Source organism: Acanthamoeba castellanii (genome assembly GCF_000313135.1).
Source record: "Acanthamoeba castellanii str. Neff unplaced genomic scaffold scf7180000084743, whole genome shotgun sequence".
NCBI lineage: Eukaryota > Discosea > Longamoebia > Acanthamoebidae > Acanthamoeba > Acanthamoeba castellanii.
The window spans coordinates 21712-42294 of record NW_004457410.1 but is presented as its reverse complement, the minus strand read 5'-3'; the positions used below and the strand labels follow the sequence as shown (position 1 = coordinate 42294).

At 61.5% G+C, this 20583-nt stretch overlaps 8 protein-coding genes across 8 annotated transcripts in view; 5 read left to right on the top strand and 3 right to left on the bottom strand.

The window, feature by feature from the left end:
- Nucleotides 1–1152: 1152 nt before the first annotated feature.
- On the top strand, nucleotides 1153–1797 carry ACA1_177140 (uncharacterized protein; the record flags this gene model as incomplete). The annotated part of the gene is made up of 1 exon (XM_004338091.1): nucleotides 1153–1797. One exon carries the CDS (start codon nucleotides 1153–1155, stop codon nucleotides 1795–1797), a length of 645 nt encoding a protein of 214 aa, XP_004338139.1.
- Nucleotides 1798–2830: 1033 nt separating this feature from the next.
- ACA1_177130 (ankyrin 2,3/unc44, putative) lies at nucleotides 2831–4614 on the top strand (the record flags this gene model as incomplete). The annotated part of the gene is made up of 7 exons (XM_004338090.1): nucleotides 2831–3005; nucleotides 3085–3169; nucleotides 3263–3351; nucleotides 3448–3559; nucleotides 3635–3754; nucleotides 3831–3937; nucleotides 4163–4614. 7 exons carry the CDS (start codon nucleotides 2831–2833, stop codon nucleotides 4612–4614), a joined length of 1140 nt encoding a protein of 379 aa, XP_004338138.1.
- Nucleotides 4615–5347: 733 nt separating this feature from the next.
- Nucleotides 5348–5902, top strand: ACA1_177120 (uncharacterized protein; the record flags this gene model as incomplete). Its single annotated transcript, XM_004338089.1, has 2 exons — nucleotides 5348–5674; nucleotides 5780–5902. 2 exons carry the CDS (start codon nucleotides 5348–5350, stop codon nucleotides 5900–5902), a joined length of 450 nt encoding a protein of 149 aa, XP_004338137.1.
- Nucleotides 5903–5953: 51 nt separating this feature from the next.
- ACA1_177110 (uncharacterized protein) lies at nucleotides 5954–7957 on the bottom strand (the record flags this gene model as incomplete). The annotated part of the gene is made up of 1 exon (XM_004338088.1): nucleotides 5954–7957. One exon carries the CDS (start codon nucleotides 7955–7957, stop codon nucleotides 5954–5956), a length of 2004 nt encoding a protein of 667 aa, XP_004338136.1.
- A 529-nt stretch (nucleotides 7958–8486) lies between these two features.
- Nucleotides 8487–13582, top strand: ACA1_177100 (protein kinase domain containing protein; the record flags this gene model as incomplete). Its single annotated transcript, XM_004338087.1, has 3 exons — nucleotides 8487–11162; nucleotides 11275–11786; nucleotides 11821–13582. The coding sequence occupies 3 exons, from the start codon at nucleotides 8487–8489 to the stop codon at nucleotides 13580–13582; spliced, it is 4950 nt and encodes a 1649-aa protein (XP_004338135.1).
- A 129-nt stretch (nucleotides 13583–13711) lies between these two features.
- On the top strand, nucleotides 13712–15467 carry ACA1_177090 (uncharacterized protein; the record flags this gene model as incomplete). Its single annotated transcript, XM_004338086.1, has 4 exons — nucleotides 13712–13776; nucleotides 13809–13884; nucleotides 13934–15231; nucleotides 15434–15467. The coding sequence occupies 4 exons, from the start codon at nucleotides 13712–13714 to the stop codon at nucleotides 15465–15467; spliced, it is 1473 nt and encodes a 490-aa protein (XP_004338134.1).
- Nucleotides 15416–18544, bottom strand: ACA1_177080 (uncharacterized protein; the record flags this gene model as incomplete). Its single annotated transcript, XM_004338085.1, has 13 exons — nucleotides 15416–15749; nucleotides 15863–16001; nucleotides 16130–16265; nucleotides 16374–16535; nucleotides 16678–16798; nucleotides 16905–16942; nucleotides 17012–17102; nucleotides 17206–17299; nucleotides 17406–17451; nucleotides 17652–17754; nucleotides 17826–17996; nucleotides 18061–18306; nucleotides 18387–18544. 13 exons carry the CDS (start codon nucleotides 18542–18544, stop codon nucleotides 15416–15418), a joined length of 1839 nt encoding a protein of 612 aa, XP_004338133.1.
- An 854-nt stretch (nucleotides 18545–19398) lies between these two features.
- Nucleotides 19399–20583, bottom strand: part of ACA1_176970 (LETM1like protein) — a gene marked incomplete at both ends in the record, with an annotated part of 3065 nt that continues 1880 nt past the window's right edge. The window contains 5 exons of the mRNA XM_004338084.1: nucleotides 19399–19549; nucleotides 19657–19832; nucleotides 19932–19997; nucleotides 20079–20277; nucleotides 20376–20524. Of these exons, the coding sequence (XP_004338132.1) occupies nucleotides 19399–19549; nucleotides 19657–19832; nucleotides 19932–19997; nucleotides 20079–20277; nucleotides 20376–20524 (741 nt within the window). The remainder of the gene's footprint in view (nucleotides 19550–19656; nucleotides 19833–19931; nucleotides 19998–20078; nucleotides 20278–20375; nucleotides 20525–20583) is intronic.

Sequence of the window (20583 nt, the reverse complement as noted above, 5' to 3'; positions counted from 1 at the left end):
AGAACAAGAAGCACAAGTCCGACGGCGGCGTAAGCATCGGCGGCAGCAGCGAAGACACGGCCACGGCGACCATGCCGGCGGCGGGGAGCGGCAGCGTCAGCTGCGACAATCTGGCGGCGGTGTCCGAGGGCGAGAGCAGCAAGAAGCGCGAGCGGCGGGAGAAGCGCGCGTCGCGCAAGAGCCTGAGCCACGAGATCACCCACGCCATCATCACCCACGCCAACGCCGGCGCCAGCGAACCGGCCACGCCGTCGTTGGCGACGTCGTCGTCGCCGTCGCTGCCGTCGCCGCCGCGGGAGGATAAGGGCGCCAAGGTGGTGACCCAGCGCACGGTGGTCCAGCCCTTCGTCCCGCCCGCCGGCGCCGCCGGTCTCCCGGAACCCACGCGCCAAGCCCCCGAGCGGCCCACGCTACCATGACCCCGCGTAACGCACACAAGGCCAACGCGAGGTGGTCGTTGTGTTGTGTGATGTGGGCGTTGTCGCCCCGCCTTTGTTGTAATGGTCTCCCACTTATTTATTGCCAACACTGTTTTTTTTTACCCTTTCTACATGTTGCCTGTGCACAGCGAGTGTTTGTTTGAGCCCACGGGTTGCTGATGCGGACTGTTGCAACCGCTCAAGAAAGCCGGGTTGATACCGCCGGGAGGTGCCAAGGAGCTCGGTTGTCAGGCAATGTGACCATGCGGAGCCATTTTATGGTTGGGTCAACTTAACCAGAACCGTTCTGGTTCACACAACCTAAAAGCGGAATTCAAACGGTCAACTGCGAGGCTGTGATACGCTCGTCCACGCAGATGCCTCGCGCGTTCTCGCACTGACACGGTTCTGCCGGCCAACTGGGAAGCTGGTTGCCCTGCGCTAAATCAGAAGTTGTTGAAGGGCCAGAAATGACGATCACACTACCGCACTTCGACTTTCACCGAACTTTGGCTACGTTTAAAAGGCTGTGCTTCCCTATCTTCAGTCCCTCATACACACAGCAACCACACAACCAACACTCAGTAGTACTGTCTATCACCACTGATCTCACACCACAACTCACCGCACTGCCTAGTTTCAGTACTACTCGCTCCGAGAACTCAACCACGAAAGAACGAAGATACAAGTAGAACGAAGAGCGAAGAGCGAAGAAATAGCGACAGCGAAGGCGATGGCGGCGTGGCAGCAGGAGTTGTGGAGGAGGCAGCGGGCTCACCTGGCCGCTCACGAGGAGGACGCGACGACGCTCTTCGTGCGGGCGCCGCTCACGGCCGTAGCCCAGCACCACAGCCACGGCGTGGCCACAACTACCACTACCACCACGCAAGCGGCCAAGCGTCTCCGTTCGCCGCGCTACAACAGCGGCCCGGCCAGTAACAAGCTGCGGCGGAGCGACCAGGACGACCACATCAGCGCCGCCACCAAGAACGACAACAAGAAGAAGGAGAAGAAGGAAAAGAAGAACGAGAAGGGCAAGGAGAAGCTCCATCAAGTAGTGGTTGTGGACGAAGCAGAGGAAGCTATTGTCGACGAAAACGAGACCACCACTCCCACGAGAAGCAAGAAGAAGCGATCGTCGTCGTTCAAGCGGGCGGTAGAGAAGATCAAGCACATGACGACCAGTCGACACGAAGAGGAGGAAGAAGAGTCAGAAGCGGAAGAGACAGGAGAGGACAGCAGTGCGCTGCGACCACCCCAGACCCAGCACAACCTCGCCGCCACTCTCGGCGTGTTCGACCTGGGGGCAAACCAGGTCAACGCTCTGGCCTGGTACCAACGACTGTCGGCCGCCGCACGACCGCAACGCGCGAGCTGAATTGTAAATACCCCAAATGTAAATATTACAAATTATTCAGCCATTCTGGCCTTTCCAAGAACGTTTTATGACCAACATCAGTTTGATCGAAAAACTGTTTGATCTGTATCGACCCGAAATCGTGCACACAACCACAATGACCGACTTGTTGTCGCTGACGAACGAGCTGCTTCTTCACATCTTTCAGGTACTCTGTCTTTTTCGATCACGTTATTAATATCAGAAATTGATATTAATATTGGTGTGCGGGCAGTTTCTGGAGCCAGGAAAGGAAACGCAGAGTATGCCGGTCGTGTGTCGTCGGTTCCTCGAATGCGTTGAAACACCCCACCTCTGGCGCCTCCTCTGGCTTCGCTGGTTTGCCCTCCCCCTCTTCATCTGTTTTTTTTCCTGTTTTCGTTTTCGTTTTAGTTTTCGTTTTCGTTTTTCGGCTGTGGAACTAAAATTACGCCAACTCTTCAGGATCGCCAGCGACGCAGGCCTTCTCGAGCAGGCCATACAGGAGGGCATCAAAAGGGCGAAGAAAGCCGCGGCGGCCGACCCGATGGACCAGGAGACTCCATCGACAGACGCTGCCGCCGCTGACGCCGCACCAGCCACAACAGGAGATGTGGACGCGTCGGACTTCGCACCGCCGGCAGCCGAGGGCGCAATCACGAAGAAGCCAGTGCAGCGCCTCATCTGCGCCGACGCTATGGCTTACAAAGCCGATGGGTGGAAGTACTACGCCAAATCCGAGGCCAAGTTCAACGCCAAGGTGCTCGACAGTGAAGCAGAAGGTTCGTTCAACCTTTTCTTAATATATATCTTCCTGCCTCACGCAATGCTGACCGCACACGCACACACGCACCACCGCACACGCACACAGTACGAGAAAAAGCGGTCGAGAAGTTCAAAACTGTCAAGTACGTCTCTCTCCCCATCTGGTGCGATGGTAAAGCGATGAGCTCACCAACACCAACAGACGCAACCTGGCGTTGAGTATGGTGGCGCGGGGCTACGACCAAGTGCTCAAGTCGTCGCCCGAGCGGGAATGATGCAGGAGGGCGGGTTCAACGATCCGCTCCTGGGCGCGACTGCACTGCGCGTGGCCGCCAGCCGCGGTCACGTGCACGTCATACGGTACCTGCTGTCGCAGCACAGCAAGCTCGATGTCAACGCAGTCGACGCCAAGTTCACGACTGCCATCTATTGCGCGGCCAAGAACGGTAATTACTCCTTCTCCAGTGTCGGTGTGTGTCGGTGTGTGCCGTGCGATTGCGGTCAGTGAATGCTTCGGGGGTTCAGGTCATGTGGCGGCCATTCGGGAGCTGGCGAGCGAGGGGGCCGATGTGGACACAGGCATCCAGCCGGGCCACTCAGGCGGTTGCGGGTCCGCTCACCTCCCTTTTTATTCAATATTATATAATATCATGGAAAACTAATTAATATTATTTGTCGTGTTTGTTCTTTTGTCTCCCCGCAGTGGCTGCGCGTGTGGGCTCAACCTAGCGCGCCTTTTCGGACCCAACCCGAGAGCGAAGGCCAAGGGCTCGTCGCCGCTCTGGGTTGCGGGTAGACCCTTCTGTCTCTTTCTGTCTCTTTCTGTCGCTTTCTGTCACTTTCTCTCTCATCGCTTTGATCACTCTTCGCTCTTTTTCCAACCGACAGCGTCGAGAGATGAGCCCGAGGCGATCAGAACGCTGGTGGAGCTGGGCGCCAATGTCGACAAGCAGGCGTCAGACGGCACCTCGCCGTTTTATATCGCCTGCAAATGGAACAGGTAACTCTCTTATAATACTGTAAAATTGACCAATGCCCGATCGTGATCATAGATTAATGCGCGGTTGTGATCAAGGTTGGACGCGGTGAAAGCGTTGCTGGACCCGGCCAATACGAAGCTGCCCGACGTGAACGCACCCGCTGGCCCCGAGGAATACGGCGCCTCGCCCCTCTACGTCGCCTGCGACGCCGGCAGGTGCGCCATTCTTCCACAAATCCACCGATGATGGGCGACTCGCCCTTTTGACTTAACTCTCTGTATCTACGCCCAGCGAGGACGTGATCGAATACCTCCTGGCCAACGCCGACCGCATCCGACTCAACGTCGACGCAGGCAACCAAAACGGCGCCACCCCGCTCTACATCAGTTGGTACGAACGTGTGTGTGTGTGTGTGTGTGTGTGTGTGCGTGCGTGCGTGTGTGCGTGCGTACGCGTGTGCGTGTGTGCGTGTGTGCGTGTGTGCGTGTGCATGTGTGTGTGTGTGTGTGTGTGTGTGTGTGTGTGTGTGTGTGTGTGTTCGTGTGTGTCTGTGTCTGTGTGTGCGTGTGCGTGTGCGATTGTGTGCTGACGGCCACTGACTCGACGTGCCGCGCACAGTCAAGCGGGCCGCGTGTCGCAGGTGGAGAAGCTCATCGCTGCGGGCGCCAACCTGGAGGCCCGGCGCAAGAGCGGCGCCACGCCGCTCCTCATCGCGGCCAGCTACGGGCAGAGCGAGGTGGTCGAGCGGCTGCTGGCGGCCGGCGCGCAGGTCAACATCGTGGCCAGCGACGGCTCGACGCCCCTGAGCTGCGCCGCGGCCGAGGGCCACCAGAGCGTGGTGGCGCGGCTGCTGGCGGCCGGGGCTGACGTGAACGGTGGCGCGCCGGAGAAGCTGGCGGTGCGCGAGGCCCAGCGAGGCGGCCACCTCGGGGTCGTTGTTGATCTGCTCAAGGCCGGAGCCGTAGCGCCTCCCGAAGAAGACGAAGAAGACGAAGATGACGGAAACAGCGAAGATGAGGAAGGGGAGGAAGACAACGAAGAGGATGAAGGCGATTACAAGGCGTTGTGCTGGTGAAGGTGAGCGGCCGGTTCAAACGGTGACGAACAACCCTTAACATTTGTTTTTGTGCAATTCCGTAGTATCTCTGACTGCTCTTTGCTAGCAAAGTGGAGGGTAGCAGGCTGCTTAGACTTGCACCAATATCCCGCCACCCCATAGCTGCCCTCTGCATGCTGCCCCCTCCCCCTCACTCTCCTTGTTGCCCTCCTCTTACTTGCCTGTGCAAGCCACTTTCCCACACTGCCAAGAATAAACTGCTGCAACACTCCTTCCTACCCATCACCTCATGCCTCCACAACCATATTTGGTTCAACTCACCATCTGCCAGCAAAATGTACACATGACATTTGGGTGTATGATGCTGTGGGTGATATTGGAAGGAAGAAGAGGTGATGTACATTTTTCAAAAATCAAAAAGTGACACTGTCACTTTTTAACAAACACTCCATTCTTGCTCTCCTCTTTCATCTCTCTTCTTCCTCTCTATTAGCACATCCACAAGCCTTTCATACATAATCCATCTTCTTTGCCACAGTGCTCCTGTCTTCAACTTGTGCTTATTGGGAATTTAATGTTACACTAGTCGCCATTGGAAGGCTGGACAGCTTTGCCCAATCTTGCAGGCCAAAGTTTTGGTCCGCCAACCAACGCACAGCTTCAACGTGATAGGCCCAATGTCGGGGCGTAGGTGTGCGACATAAAAACGGCCAAGTGGCATTTTGCTCAACACTCTCCGCACCCCACCAACATGTTCTCCTCCTCCCTCATCGCTGCCCTCCTCGCTCTCGCCTGCTGCTTGGCCGTGGCCAGCGCCACCGGCGCCACCCACAGCTCCACTTTCTCCGGCGCGGCTCTCCAGGCCAACACGACGGGCGATCTCTCCGGCGTGTGGTCGGCACTCGACGACGGTGGCCAGACCTACACCGCCAAGTTTGTGCAGCAGGGCAACCAGCTGCTGCTGCCCTCGACCAGGTCGAGCGTGCAGTACTCCATCAAGGCCACTCTCTACGGCGGCTACGGCCTCGGCCAGGGTGCCCTGTGGCAAATCAACAACCCCAGCGTGTTCTGCTCCTACGTACGACCCACATCGGATCTTAATCTCATCTTTCTACTTTTTCGTTGTTATTAATTTTATTTTTTTAATTGTTATTAATTTATTTATTTTTAATTGATGGCTCAGACGAACGTGGTGGTGGACGTGGTCGACGCGGGCTTCATGAAGATCACTTGGTTCCCCGCCCCCGCTGCGAATGGCTGCAATGCCTTCGCTGGCGGCTTGACCAAATACACCCGCCCCTACTGATTAATGGTGGTGTTATTAATTGAATCGATCTCCAACACGCGCATCCTAAACTCAGAAGTCCGCAAGCACAAAGTCCGCCGCACGGGCGCCGATCACGTTGGCCGTGAACGCGTTGCCGCCGCCCACTTGCGCGGCGAGCACCGACGCGTCGGCGATCTTGAGGTTGCTCACGCCGATCACGTTGAGTCGCTGGTCGACCACCTGGCCCATCTTGCACGTCGACACCTGGTGGCTGTCGATCCGCGCCGCCATGCGGAGCTGGTAGGTCAGGCGCTTGAGAGCCGCAGAGAAGGCCGGGTCGCTGCTGGCGGTGCCGGCCAGGCGGTCGGGGAACAGGTGCTTCCACCAGTCGGCGCCGTGGGTGGCAAGGCCCTGGTCGAGCAGCTCCAGGTCCGACGCGGTCGGGTAGGCCATGGCGAAGCGCACGCTGCTGCCCTCGTCGGCCAGGACCTGGTTCATCTGGGCGTAGATCTCGTAGCCCATGTGGTAGATGAGCAGGCCCGAGATGGTGGCCGAGGCACCCACGCGGGCGGCGTCCCAGAAGGCCTGGCCGGTGAGCGCCGGGTTCGAGTAGTCGACGAAGCTGCTGTAGAACACCTTGGGGAAGTCGAACGCGTTCTTGGTGCCGATCTGCACGTAGCCGGTGCCGTCGAAGCGCAGGTCGTCGATGCCCAACACCACGGTCTCGTTGGTGGAGCCGATGTTGTAGGCCGCACCGACCGACCGCGGGAAGAACATGCCGCTGGTCGAGTAGAGCAGCTGCGCCCGCCGCACCGAGGTGGTGTTGCTGCCAGCGGGCCTGTTGGGGTCGAGCTTGTGGAATCCGAGGAATGCGCCGCCGTTGAAGCCCATGTTGCCCGCCATCAGCGCGCTGCCGCTCATGAAGGCCGTCAGCTCCGCCCTGTCGCCAGCCGTGACGTTGGCGATCATGAATGGCGCGTAGTGGTTCTTCAGGTTGCGACCCACCTGCGTGTTGTTGTACACGATGGGCTCCACGCCGATCGAGGCCAGGTAGTCCGCGTCACCGTAGCCCGAGCGCTGCAGGACCGCCGGCGTCTGGAACGCGCCCGCGGCCAGTATCACGCCCTTGCGGGCCAGCACCACCTTCGACTCGCCGTCCTGGTAGAACTCGATGCCGGTAGCGACGGGCTGCGACCACCAGCGGCGGTCGGTGTCGAAGATGACGCGCGAGACGTAGGCCCCGGTGAGCACACTTAGGTGGGGGCAGGCCGGGCTGACGCCGTGGCCCTCGCGGTCCAGGCAGTCAGGCCCGAGGAATGTGTTGGCCGCATACTTGCGGACAAAGGTGCCATTGGCCAGCTTGTTGACGAAGAACTGGTACTGGGAGAAGGCGCCGACGCTGTTAACGCCGTCGAGGTCGTTGTAGTCAAGCTGAGGCGCCGACTCGCTCGGGTCCTCCACGTTGGGGCCGGCCGCGTAGTTGGCAGCGTTGACCAGGTAGTCCAGTCCGCCCGCTGCGTACTGCACGTCGGCCACCCTGCGCACGGCCTTGAGGAAATTCTGCGACGTCGGGGGTTTGCGGGTTTCGCGGTGGGGCTGCAGCGCGGCCTTGACCTCGGCGTAGTAGGGCTTCATCTGGTTGTAGCTCCACGACGAGGGCCACCCGTTGGCCGGCAGGTCGTACATCCACCGGCCGCCATGGGCCAGGATCATTGTATTGACGCTGGTGCCGCCGCCCAGGCCCTTGCCGCTGTTAGGCGCGTCGGCCAGGCCGTAGCGGCCGGGGTCGCCAGCCACGCGGTTGGGCCACACGTAGGTGGTGTCGCTCGAGAGGCCGATGTTGTTGCTGCGGGAGTTGAACCCGCCGAAGGTGCCCAGCGGATTGTAGATGTTGGGGTCGTACTGGGTGTTGTCGCCGGCCTCGAGAAGAAGCACTCGGGCACCCGACCGGGCCAGCTTGCCTGCGAGCACGGCTCCGGCGCCGCCACCGCCTGCAATGACGTAGTCGTAGCTGCGGCGGATGTCGGTACCGGCCTGGGCCAGCGCCAGCATCATCACCACCAGGGCGAAGAAGGAAAGCAGAAGCTTGTTCATCGCGTCGGTCGCGAGTGCTCCCTTGAGTGATTAGTGGGGTTGGTGGGGTGTGTTTGTGACTAAATGTTTGTGTGGTTTTGTTTATTTAAGTGGCTGCGTTGTCTCCGATTAGACCCGCCTTTCGGCTGGAATGTCCCGATTGAATGCCTACATGCAACCGACGAGTCACCGTGCAATGGCACCGTGTCGTGCGGCTATTCCTGGTCGAACATTTGATAACGATTGGCTGGGTGGCCATCTCTTATTTTCGGAAACCCAATGATTGGTGAGGTGCAATTTTTCAAGTCAACCAACACAGTTCATCTTGCTTACCGGCGCGACCAGAGGTTCCTATTGGCTGTCAATTTAGAGGTCCGTGCTGCAACGAGACCGTTCCACCAATGACGCGTTGCAGAGCTCCAGGTTGCACTGGTTCAGCCCTCATCAGCTCCACTGTCTGGAGGTGATCGGAGTAGTCAACTTCATCGAAGAAGCAACAAGAAGAACAAGAATCAAAGAGTTAAAACAACAACGTAAGACGAAGACAAAGATGAAGGGGCTGAGCACGACGGCCTGGCTGCTGGCCATCTTCCTCACTCTGTGCGCCGGTCCGAAGTGGCCAGGGTGCGACGCGGCCGACATCAGCGGGGAGGGTCGGGCATGGCTCCAGGGCCTCCACACCACCCTGTCCAATTCCTACGTCTTCACCCAGGACAGCGCCACCATCATCTACACGCCCACGACCGACCTCGACGCCGCGTTCGCCTCGCTGGGCCGCGGGCGCATCGGCTTCGTCAGTACCCCGGCCGTGCTGGGCTCCACCCGCTCAACTGGCCAGGCCCAGCGGGGAGTACTCCACAGTGTGCCCCTCGCCGCCACAGCCATGGTCATGGCCTACAACGCCTCCGAGCTCGGAGGCCAACTGGTGCTCGACGTGGCCTCAACGGCGGCCATGTGGCGGGGGGACCTGACGACGTGGGACGACTCGCGCCTGACGGCCCTCAACCCGTGGCTTGCCGCGACAGGGCCTGTGCGACTGGTCTACTGCGGCGACGCCGACGGCGAGGGCGACCTCCTCCTGCGCTTCCTGGCTCGGGTCGACCCCGACCTGGCTGCGCTCCTCGCGGGCGGCGCCGGGTTTGCCGGGCTGGAGCCGGTCCAGGCCGGCCGGGCGGTCCAGGCCTGCTCGACCGAAGACAAGCTGGCGGCCATAGCCACTGGAGGCGAGTCCCCGGCGCTGGCGTTCATGATGCTCCCCGAGACGCTGGGCCGCGACGAGCTGGGGCTGGCCAGCATGCGCGTCACCGACAAGACCGGAGCGCTGGTGGTGGTCGCCGTGGCCGCCGGGGCGCAGCTGACGGCCGTGACTAACGCCATGGCGCTCACACCGCAGTCGTTGCGCGACATCGTCAACGACGGCACCAACGCGTCGTGGCCGCTGGCCGCCGTCGTCTCAGCCGTGGTCGATTCCGACCTGGGCCTGGCGATCAACAACTGCTACATGATCAAGCACGTGTTCGACTTTGCCAGCTGGCTGCAGGTCAACGACGGCGCCATCGCGCAGCTCGGGCCGCTCGGCTACGCGCCCCTGGGACCCTACCATCGGCGCATGACCCTCGAGCAGATGACCGAGGTGACCTGCAACAACAAGACCGTGGTCTCTACCTCTTACCTGCTCGGCTCGGGGCCGCCGTTCGAGGTCTACAACGCGCTGGCCGACGAGTACTCGTCGGCCGGCTTCCTGCTCAAGTACTACGAGAGCGCGTCGTCGCTGCAGGCTATCACCGACATGATCGACTCGTCGGCCGACTTTGGCACCTCGGGCGCCACGCTCACGCCCGAGCAGAGCGCCCTGGTGCCCGACGCCGTGGCGGTGCCGATGATGTCCTACGGCATCGTCTTCGCCTACAACCTGCCGGGGCTGCTCGACCAGCCCCCGCTGGTGCTCGACTTTGCGACCGTAGCCGACATCTACATGGGTCGCGTCGGCGCATGGAACGACTCGCGCATCGCTGCGCTCAACCCCTCCATCGCGCACCTGCTGCCTGACGAGCCCCTGATCGTACTTTACGTGACGACGGCCCAGGTGCTCATCAGCCTGGCCAACACGGCCATCAGCCACGAGGTGCCCGAGTACGCCGCGGCCGTGGGCAACTCGAGCCGGTCGGACATCTACCCCGTGGTCTCGCTGGCGCCCAACCGCACCCTGGCCGTGCCCAACCTGGGCGCCACCCAGGCCGCACTCAACTCGGTGCCGTACCTGTTCGGCGCCAGCAACACCTTCGCGGCCGGCACGCGGCCCAACATTGCCATGGCCTCGCTCGTCGGCGGGTTCTCGGCGGGCCGCGCGCTGGCGCCCACCAAAGCCACCATCGTCAACGCCATCTCCAACGCGACCGACCCGAGCTCGCAGCAGATCTACTTTGCGCCCGGCGCCGAGAGCTGGCCCGTGGTGGCCACCAACGCCTTCATCGTACGCACCCGGTCGATGCCGAGCGTGGTCAAGGCCCGCGGCCTGGCCGAGTGGATCTACTGGATCCACTCCTCGGAGGCGGGCCAGACCATCGCCGACGCGCACCAGGTCATCCCCTCGGGCAGCTCGCCGGTGCTCATGCGCCGCATTACGGCCGCGGTAGTCAACATCACTGTCGACGGGGTCGCGGTGAGCCCCCTGGCCGGCTGCGCCGACGCCGCATCGGGCGTGCTGTGCTCGGAGCGCGGCAACTGCAGCTCGGCGGGCCGGTGCGTCTGCGAGGTCGGGTGGCACGGCGACCTGTGCGAACTGGCAGCGGCCAGCGGCGACGGCTCGAGCGACACGACGGCGTTGACTGTGGCCCTGTCGACGGTGGTGCCGGCAGCGGTGGTGGCCCTGTGCCTGCTCGCGGTCTGCTCGGCCCTGGCGTTGCTGGTGGTCCACCGGCGAGGGCGGCTTGACAACTACGACTGGGAGATCGACCCGGCCGAGCTCGAGCTGGGCGACCAGCTGGGCGCGGGCGGCTACGGCGTGGTGCACAAGGCCCTGTGGAAGGGCACCGAGGTGGCGGTCAAGATGATCGGCGGCGACGCGGTGGCCTACGGCAGCGTCCAGGTGGCCAACTTCCGGCGCGAGGCCCAGGTCATGTCCGCCCTGCGCCATCCAAACGTGGTGCTCTTCATGGCCGCCTGCACCAAACCACCCAAGATGTGCATCGTCATGGAGTTCATGTCCCTCGGCTCCCTCTACGATGTACGTCTCAGCCCGAGTCGCGTGTGCGGTGTGCGCGTGTTGTGCGTCTTGCCTTGTCTCGTGTGCGGCGGTGCGTGTGCGGTGAAGACTAAAGCACTGAGCTTTCGTGCAGTTGCTCCACAACGACCTCATCGCGGACATTCCGATGCTGCTGCGGCTCAAGATCATCTACCAGGCGGCCAAGGGCATGCACTTCCTCCACTCGTCGGGCGTCGTGCATCGCGACCTCAAGTCGCTCAACCTCCTCCTCGACTCCAAGTGGAACGTCAAGGTCTCCGACTTTGGGCTCACCAGCTACAAGGAGGCCCTCATCGCCGGCCGTCGCAACAGCGGCGGCGGCGGCGGCGGGGTGGTCGGCACAGTGCAGTGGACCGCGCCCGAGGTCTTGGCCGACCAGACGACTGTCGAAAGCCCCGACGGCGTCGGCCGCGTAGACACCTTCATGCGCGCTGACGTGTACTCGCTCGGCGTCGTCATGTGGGAGGTGCTGACCCGGGCCGCGCCCTACGAGGGCCTGCTGCCGGCCCAGGTGGCAGTGTGGGTCATCAAGTACAACACGCGGCCGAGCGACCTGCCCGACGCCGGCGGCAAGCCCGAGGCCGCCGCCAACGAGATGGAGCGCGAGTACATCGAGCTGATGCGGGCCTGCTGGCACCAGGACCCCGACCGTGCGGCCCTGCTTCCTCGACGTCATGACCCGCGTCTCGCAGATCTCGGGCGACACCATCACCGGCGCCACCACCACCTCGGGGCAAAGCAGCAGCAGCAGCGCCGGCCTCAGCAGCGCCATTGCCGCCACGCCCTCCACCACCACCAGCCATAGCAACCAGTCGCGTAGCGACACCTCGGACGACGGCACCGTGGCGGTGGCGGCCCCAGGCCGCATGCCCAGGGCCGATGTGTGCTTCGTCGTGTGCGATCTGGCGCGGCTCGATGCGGTGTGGCACCGCGACCCGGCCGCGGCGCGGGAGCTAATCCGGGCCTACATCGACATCGTCCGACAGGCCGGCCGCCGGCACCGTGGCCACCTCTTCTCGCGGCCCATCTACCACAGCGGCGGCACGTTCCTGCTGGCATTCGAGCGCTGCGCGGCGGCGCTCGACTTTGCACTCGACGTGCGGGGTGCGGCCCAGAGCGCCAAGGCGGCAGCGGGCGCGGCCGTGGACCACCTGCGTATCGGCATCGCGCAGCACCCGGGGCCGAGTCCGCCGGGGGCCGACGACCCGTTTAGGCGGGGCTACCAGGAGTCGTGCTATGCCGCGGCCTGCCGCATGTGCACGTCGAGCGCCACGGGCCACGGCGCCATCGTGTGCTCGGCCGACCTTGCGCGCCAACTCGCCGCTCCGCCGGGCCTGCGCTTCGTAAGGCGAGGCGAGACGGCCATATTGGTGGACAGCCAAAGCAATGGTGGTGGTGACGGCGAAGATGACGACGACGACAACGACAACGACAGCGAAGAAGATGGTAACGACCACCAGCAGGGCGGCCTGTGCTCATCGAACATGTGTTCGTTCATCATCAGCACGGACAAGCTGGTCAGGAGCGACGTCAAGCTGGGCTCGGGCGGCTACGGCCGGGTGTGGAAGGGCACCTACGGCGGCCAGACGGTGGCCATCAAGACCCTGCACGGCGGCCAAATGGACGAGGCGCAGCTCCTGGCCATACGCGAGGAGGCCGCCATGCTCTACAACGTCGACCACCCCTACGTCGTGCGGTTCATCGGCCTCGCCCTCTCGACCCGCGACGCCGGGTGCGGCCCCATGCTGGTGATGGAGTACCTCAAGGGCGGCAACCTCGAGCAGCTGCTCGAGAACTCGTCGCGCAAGCTGAGCTGGGCCGACCGAATGCGAATGCTGTGGACCGCAGCGCTGGGCCTCGAGGCCCTCCACACCGAGTTTGGCATCGTGCACCGCGACATCAAGCCCTCGAACCTGCTCGTGGACAAGATCAACGGCAGCTACGCGATCAAGATCGCCGACTTTGGCTTCGCGGCGCACACCCACGGCAACACCACGGTGGCCACCACCCAAGCGGGCGGCACCCCGCTGTGGACCGCGCCCGAGTTCTACGCGCCCGCGACCGACCACCCATCATCACCATCATCGACCACCGTGCAACCGCAGATCACGAACAAGGCCGACGTGTTCTCCTTCGCCATGGTCATCTGGCAGGTGCTCACCCGCAAGCTGCCCTACGCGGACGATCACGACGGAGGCAACGGGGGCGACCACCAGAGAAGAAACCTGCACGGCGTGATCGAGGCCATTCTGGCCAACCGCCGCCCACCGATCCCGAGCGACTGCCCACCAGATCTGGCGGCCCTCATCAAGAAGTGCTGGCACCGCAACCCGGCCAAGAGGCCCGATATGACCGCAGTGAGTATGTTCTTTGGCGGCATGGTGGGGATGAGTGAGCCATGAAGCGCCCAACGGGGCTTGTGGTTCAAAATGAGTCGTTCCACAGGACGCGCCCCAAAAGCGCGGTTAGATTACTCCGTACTCCGAGACTTTTTCGACCTCATTTTTTTGTTCCTCCGGTCTCCAACAAAGATGAGAGTGTCGCTGTTGATTTTGGTGGTTCTTGTAGTTTCGCTCTTCTGGCTGGTGGTGGACTGGTGGCCTCTTCACGACTTCGCATCTTCAACAGGGAACTCGGCAACTTCTTCAACTCCTTCTTCTTGCCTGCGGCCAAGTCCGCCGCGACCAAGGGTCCGCATCGGGTGGTACCACCTCAGCGCTTCCAACTCGGTCGGCGTCTTGTCCGTCGCGCAGGACCACCGCACCCACCCCGCGCAGCTGCCGGTCCAGCTACTCAACGTCAGCTTCAACGAGCTGCGACCCGACCCGCGGCTGCGCGTCTTCCAATTCCACATGGGCGTCGACACCAACTTTGCCGTGCAGGACGACCCGCGCACCTTCGAAACCGTGGAGCTGGCCTACGACGATCACGGTGATCGGTCGCAGACTGTGCCCACCAGAGTCAAGCTCGCCGCGCAGAAATGCGCCGCGTTGCAGATCACCGGATTGACGGCCCGATTGAAGGCGCTGAAGCACTTCCAGTTTGTCGACGCCATCGCACGCTGCGCATTCCTGATCGACGACGAGCTGGTGCTGCGACTGAGCGACCACGAGCGCGCTCGGGCCTCGTTCGACGTGCACGCGTGTAACGACACTGTCCACTTCCCGCTCGCCGAGGTGCTCCACTTCCCCCAGGCTTCGCCCATCATCGCGGGCGGACTGCTGCCGCGGCCGACCAACGGCTTCCCCTCAGCGCCATGGGCCGGCGCCGAGGTGCAGGTCGTGCGCGCCCGCGGCCCCGACGCCACGCTGCGGGTGGCGGCCGTGGTCTTCAAGAAGTTCACTTGGCTGCAACCCGACGACGACCTGTGGCTCCTGTGGATGCTCGACGTGGTGGGCGTCGATCACGTGGTGATCAACATCGCCACGCGCGACTTGCCGATGGAGGTGGTGCGCCAGTCCATGGCCCAGCACGAGAGCCTGGCCGAGCGCGTGACGCTGGTCGACCTGGACTTTCCAAATCGCAAGTCCAACCACTCGTTCGACTACCTGCTCCAGGTCCAGGCCCACGAGCCCTTTCTCCGCTGGCAGGCCGACTTTGACTTCATCTTTCTGATCGACCAGGACGAATTCCCGCAGCTCTTCGACATCGACAACGCCAAGGCCAACCAGCCACGAATTGACATCAAGACCTTCATCGGCCGCAACAGAGAGCGTTTCGAAGAGCAGGGCCAGGTCTACTTCGCCCGGCCGTTCGTGCAGCGCTCGGAGAGCAACCATAAGCCAGACCCGCTGCTGCCCACCTTCCTGCGGGAGCTGGCGCCGCTCGACGGCCTCGTGACCAGCGCCGTGTGGTCGGGCAGGAGCAAGCCCATCGAGAAGCTGGGCAAGGCCCTGTTCCCGGTCGGGGCCGCCCTGCGGCCGTACCTGCACTACAACGACTACTGGCCGGGGCTGACCCCCTTCGACTGGCGGGCCGGCCACTTGCTCCACGTGCGGGAGCCGCTCAGCGACCGAAAGGATGCGGCGCAGCTCCAGTGGTTTGTGGACGAGTTCGCCAGGAGGAAGGCTCCTGATTATATTATATTATGATATATTTATATATTTATCATAAAAACATTAATCGTGTGCATATATCCCCGTACTCACGTGGTCCCCAACACAACACACACAGCCACGTCAGCGAACGCACACACACACACACGTTTGACGGTGTGCGTGAGCGTGGACTAGCAGTTAGCCGCGGTAGAGGAGGGGTGTTGTGTCGGACTCGGCGGCGGCGGCGTGAGCGCGAGGGTCGCCGAGCGATGGGTCGCCTCCGGTGTTTTGTCGGCCGCCGTAGGAGCTGGAGCTGGAGCTGGAGTGGTTGTCTACGTTGTGGTAGTGGTTGTTGTGGCTGTTGTGGTAGTTGGTGTTGTTGTTGTAGTTGTTGTAGTAATAGTGATCCACGTCCTCGTCCTCGTCCTCGTAGTCCTCCTCCACTTCGGTCGGCAGCTGGTGATGGTGCCGCAGCACTGCCACGTCGCGCGCCCAAAACCGCCGGAAGATGAAGTTGTGCACCTTCGAGTACCTGTTCCCCACACGACACACACACGAAATACGACACACACGACACACACACGACACACATGCTCAAGGTGTGAGCGCGTGGACGGAGAGAGGACGCGGAGCGTGTGTGCGTACCAGAGCATGAGAAGGAGGAAGAGGATGAAGGAAGCCAGGGCCGAGTAGCCCATAAGGGGCCAGAAGCCCACGGAAGGCAGGTCATCCAGGTTCATCCCCATCAGGCCGCCCACCAGCACCAGCGGCAGCGTCACCGTTCCTGTGCACCGCGTGTCGTTGTGAGCAACGCACACGACACACGACACGCACAGACGCACGCACCGCACGCACACAACAATAACAACAACCGCACACGACACGACACAATAGGAGGAGTGAAGATCGAACCGGCGATGGAGATGAGTGTCTCGAAGCGCTGCCGCCGGGCCTCCTTCATGCTCTCGATCTTGCGTCGCGCCAGCTCCCGCTCCTTGGAGTTCTTCTTCTCTTCGTGCTTCTTTCGCCGCTGTTCCTCCATGTACACCTGCGCAACACGACACACGACACACGACACACGACACACGACACACACCGGTTGGAACACGACCACAACGCGTTGGGGGAAACAAAGGGAGCGAAAGGGAGCGGGCACCGATTCGACGATGTTGAGCACATGCTCAATTTCCTCCCTGATCTTCTGCTTGCCGCTCGGAATGCTCAACACCTTTCTGAGGGTGGTGAAGTACTGGGCATATTCGGACATGCCGCTACACACGTCGCTCGACATACCCAGGGAGTACTTGATCATTTGCATCTGCGCGTGTTGCGTGTGTTGCGTGTGTCGTGTGTGTGTCGTGTCGTGTCGTGTCGTGTCGTGTCATGTGCGGAAAGGTGAGATAACAGAACACGCAAACACGCCTCGCCGCACACGCGTGTTTTTTCCAATGCCGCGGTACCGCGACGGAGCGTAGCCGGAGCCTGTCCTTCTCGAGCTTGTCAAAGGTCGACAGGTGCAGGTGCTCGGCCACCTTGGCCGACATGTGCGACAGCTCCGACAGAACACTTCCCTCGCCCCGCCTGCGTCATTCGCGGGTCGTGTCGTGTCGTGTCGTTGGTCGTGTCGCGTGCGGTGTGAGAAACAAAAAGACGAAGTGTGCGTGTGCGTGTTCGAGAAGTGGCGTACGTGTGCACGTCCAACAGGAGGTAGATGCCCTGGTAGACCTGCAACCACCAAAAAATAAATAAATAATACGAGAATTCGGTGTAAAGGCAGTCCACTCGGTGTCGCACCTTGGGCCACGTCACGCATTCAAACAGCGGATTGGAGTCCTCGGTGAGCCAGCTGAAGGAGACGTTGCCTTCGACCGACACACCCAGGTATCTAGACACGACACGAATACGCACACCGCACACCGCACACCGCACACCGCACAATAAGGTCAGTGAGGCAAGAGGTCGGGGTCTCGAGTGAACCGGGGTCGAACCTGTTGCGGCGGTGCGGCAGGATCTTTTCCAGCGTGTGGTGGTTCATCGCCTCCGGGAGCAGCACATCCGGCGTCATGCTGCTCACATTGAATGCTGGTCGTACACACAGCACACACACGACACACACGACACACACGACACACACAGTGACCCATTAGTTTAGATAGAGAGAAGAGGTTGTCTGTAAGTGGAATGGTACCTCGTGTGAGATGCCGCAGATAGTCGCGCAGATCTCTCTTGGTGGGCTGCCTGTCGATCACCACCACCGTGTGGTGACTGGCGTACTATTGCCCCCCCCCCAATGGCTCGCGTCAGTTGTGTCGTGTGCAGTGTGTGCGTTGTGCGTGAGTGCGGTGAGTGCGGTGCGTGCAGTGAGTGCGGTGCGGTGTGTGCGGTCGTGCGTGTGTTTCCGTGGTTAGTAGAGTGGGTCGGAATGCAGGCGTACGGCAGAGTAGGAGATGCGGCGAGGTGGGTGGAGCGAGTTCTCGTGCGGCAAATGGACCAACCAATTTCCGATGCAGCTCAACGATGCGAAGCTGCCTTCATAGCTGTGAACCCGCGACACGACACGACACACACGACATACCACACACACGCGCGGTCACACGGTGGCCAGCACAGTAGAGGCGCGGGTCCGAGGGGGACGTGCATAGGGTGGGCCAGCTTCCCCAGGGAGTCGAGGTGCGCGCTCGCATAGGCGCCGCTCGGCTTCTGGGCGTCCTCCTGGCCCAGCGTCCACCCGTAGAATATGCCCCGCACCTTGTGCTTGAACTTGGCCATGTAGAGCCACCTGATCACACCTTCAATAAGCACGACACGACACGACACGACACGACACGACACGACACACGTACGATCGGAGCTGGTCGAGGGCGAGCGGACAGGTGGGGTCGGGCTTCCAATCGAGGTGGAAGAGGAGGAGTCCGTTGCCGAGCGGGTAGAGAAGGAGCTCCACCTGGCTGATGTCGACACGACACGACACGCGCCGCTCACGCTCCTTCTGTTGTTTGCCATTCCCTTCGGCCTCGGCCGCAGGCTCCGTTTGCCACCCGCCGAGCAGCGCTTCCTCGTGCGGGTCGCCGCCGAGCGTGTTGCTCGAACTGCGCGCCACTCGATCGTCAACACATAGCACGACACACACAGCACTCGCACAACACGACACACGCACTCACGCACACACCTTTCGATGGATATTTTGTTGGCGTCGGCGTGAGCCCATAGGCGCGTGTGCGGGAAGACGGTGCGGCGGACGTGGTCGGCCATCACCAGCCGCTGGCACTTCCACACCTCCACGCCCTCGAAGCCCTTCATGTCCTCGCTGCTCACCACCTCCTCCATCAGCTCCTCGTCCCCGTTGCGCCCCTTGGCCGCGGTCCGCCTCGCAGCGGCGGCGGCGGCGCCGCCCGCGAGCCCAAAGGCCTGCTCCCGGGCCGAGCGATTCTCCTGGTAGTACTTGACCGTGTCGTCCCACCCCAGGATGTGCTTCAGATATGCCGAGAGCTCGCCTGTTCGCGCGCGATCGTGAGTGCCTGCCCACAACACACGCACACGCACACGCACACGCACACGCACACAGAGTGGCGGTACCGATCTCGAAGGGGATGGTGCGGTTCATCTCCCAGAGAAATTCGCGCTGGCCGGTCTCGGGGTGGACGACGAAGCGCTGAGGAGCTTGTCCATGAGGAGGTACCGCGCCAGGCGGCTCTTCTCCCCGGGCGCCCTCCCGGCGTCGCCCCAGTGAAACGGCACCACCAGCGCCGTCTGCGCCACCAGGCAATCATATGACTGGTGCTCCTCTTCCTCTACACGTTGCGCACGACTTTAATCAATATTTGGATTAATTGTTATGGAATATAACAATATAATAAACAATATAATTCCAAAGTATTCTTTTGTAAAAAAATATATTTGCTAATTTGAATCAAATTTGAAAAATGGCGCACCCATGGGCGGTGTTGTGGCTCGAGTGCTTGCTGTTGTGTGGCAGGTGATGCCGGGGGCGGTGGTGGAACTCCATCGTCCTCTCTGGCCCAGGAGCACCTCCGGTGGCAAACCGACCGCAATTCAAGTGGTTTATGTTTTCTCTCTGTCGACAGAAACGTTTTTTCTCTTTTTTCTCTTGTCGGCAGCTTTTCTTTCTTCTCTCTTGGTTTCGCTCTTCGTTTTCGTTCTTCGCGTGCGGGGGTGAGCCTTCACTTCCGCTCCTTCTCCTCGGCGGGCGCCTCCTCGAGATGGAGCTCCTCCAGCTTTTGGCGGATCTTTTGGACGTCCTCCAGCGCCACAACTCCGTCCTCGTCGGCGTCCAGCACACGCAGCACGTTCCTGATCTCCGCATCCGACGGCCTGTATGTGGGCGAACCGCAAGACATCAGCGTGTTGCGTGCATGTGCGGTGTGTGCGGTGATGTGCTTGGTGCGTGTGCGACGATGAGTGTCGTGAGGGGAATGTACCGATCCTTGAGGAGCGAGCAGGCGAGTGCGACCTCCTCGGTGGTGATGACGCCGTCCCTGTCCTTGTCGATAAGGACCATCTTGTCGCCCAGCTTTTGCTCGGTCTCGGACAGCTCCTCCCGCAGGTCGTCGAGCAGGTCCTCCAGCTGCTGGCCCAGCCTCTCCTTTGATCGATCCTGCATTTACGCAAATTTTTGTGGTGGTGAGAATCGCACACAACACGCCAACGCACGCTACACACACAGCACTGCCAACGAATATAAAAACTGCCATACCGAGCGCGTCTTGACCGCCTTCACAACCGCATCGACCACGGTGGCCGTCTCCTGGTCCTTGAGCGTCTGAAATGGCGCGGTGGGATGGATTGGGTGAGCAATAGCGAATGGAATGCCACGAATTCGAAAGGAATGTAAACAAAATACCTTGGCGCGGGCGAGCAGGGCCTCGCGAGCCTCAAGCTGTTCGAGGGCCTTCCGTTCAGCCGAGACGGGCGAGGCGAGCACGGAGAGCGCCTCGGCCACGTCACGCAAATGCTCGGCGTCCTCCTCGGGGATGACGCTGCCCGGACTCTCCAACGCTTCGATCTCCTTGAAGGTCTCGGCCTCCTCCTCCAGCTCCTCCCTAGGCGCGACACACGACACGACACGCAACACGCAACGCGCGCGTGGTCAGAACAAACGAAAACTCTAGATGGCAAAGAAGAACAAACAACACTGTACCTGAGCTTCTCGTTGGTGTTGCGGAGTACTTCGAGCTTGAGCTGTCGGTCGGAGGGCGTGCCCTTCTGCAGGTCCATCTCCAGCTCGGCTTCCTCCACGACATCCTCCGGCAGCGTCGATATCGTCTCGCGCAGAGCTGCGTCCACCTTCTGCTCGGCCCCGTAATCAGTCAGTCAAATGGTGTGTGTGTGTGTGTGTGTGTGTGTGT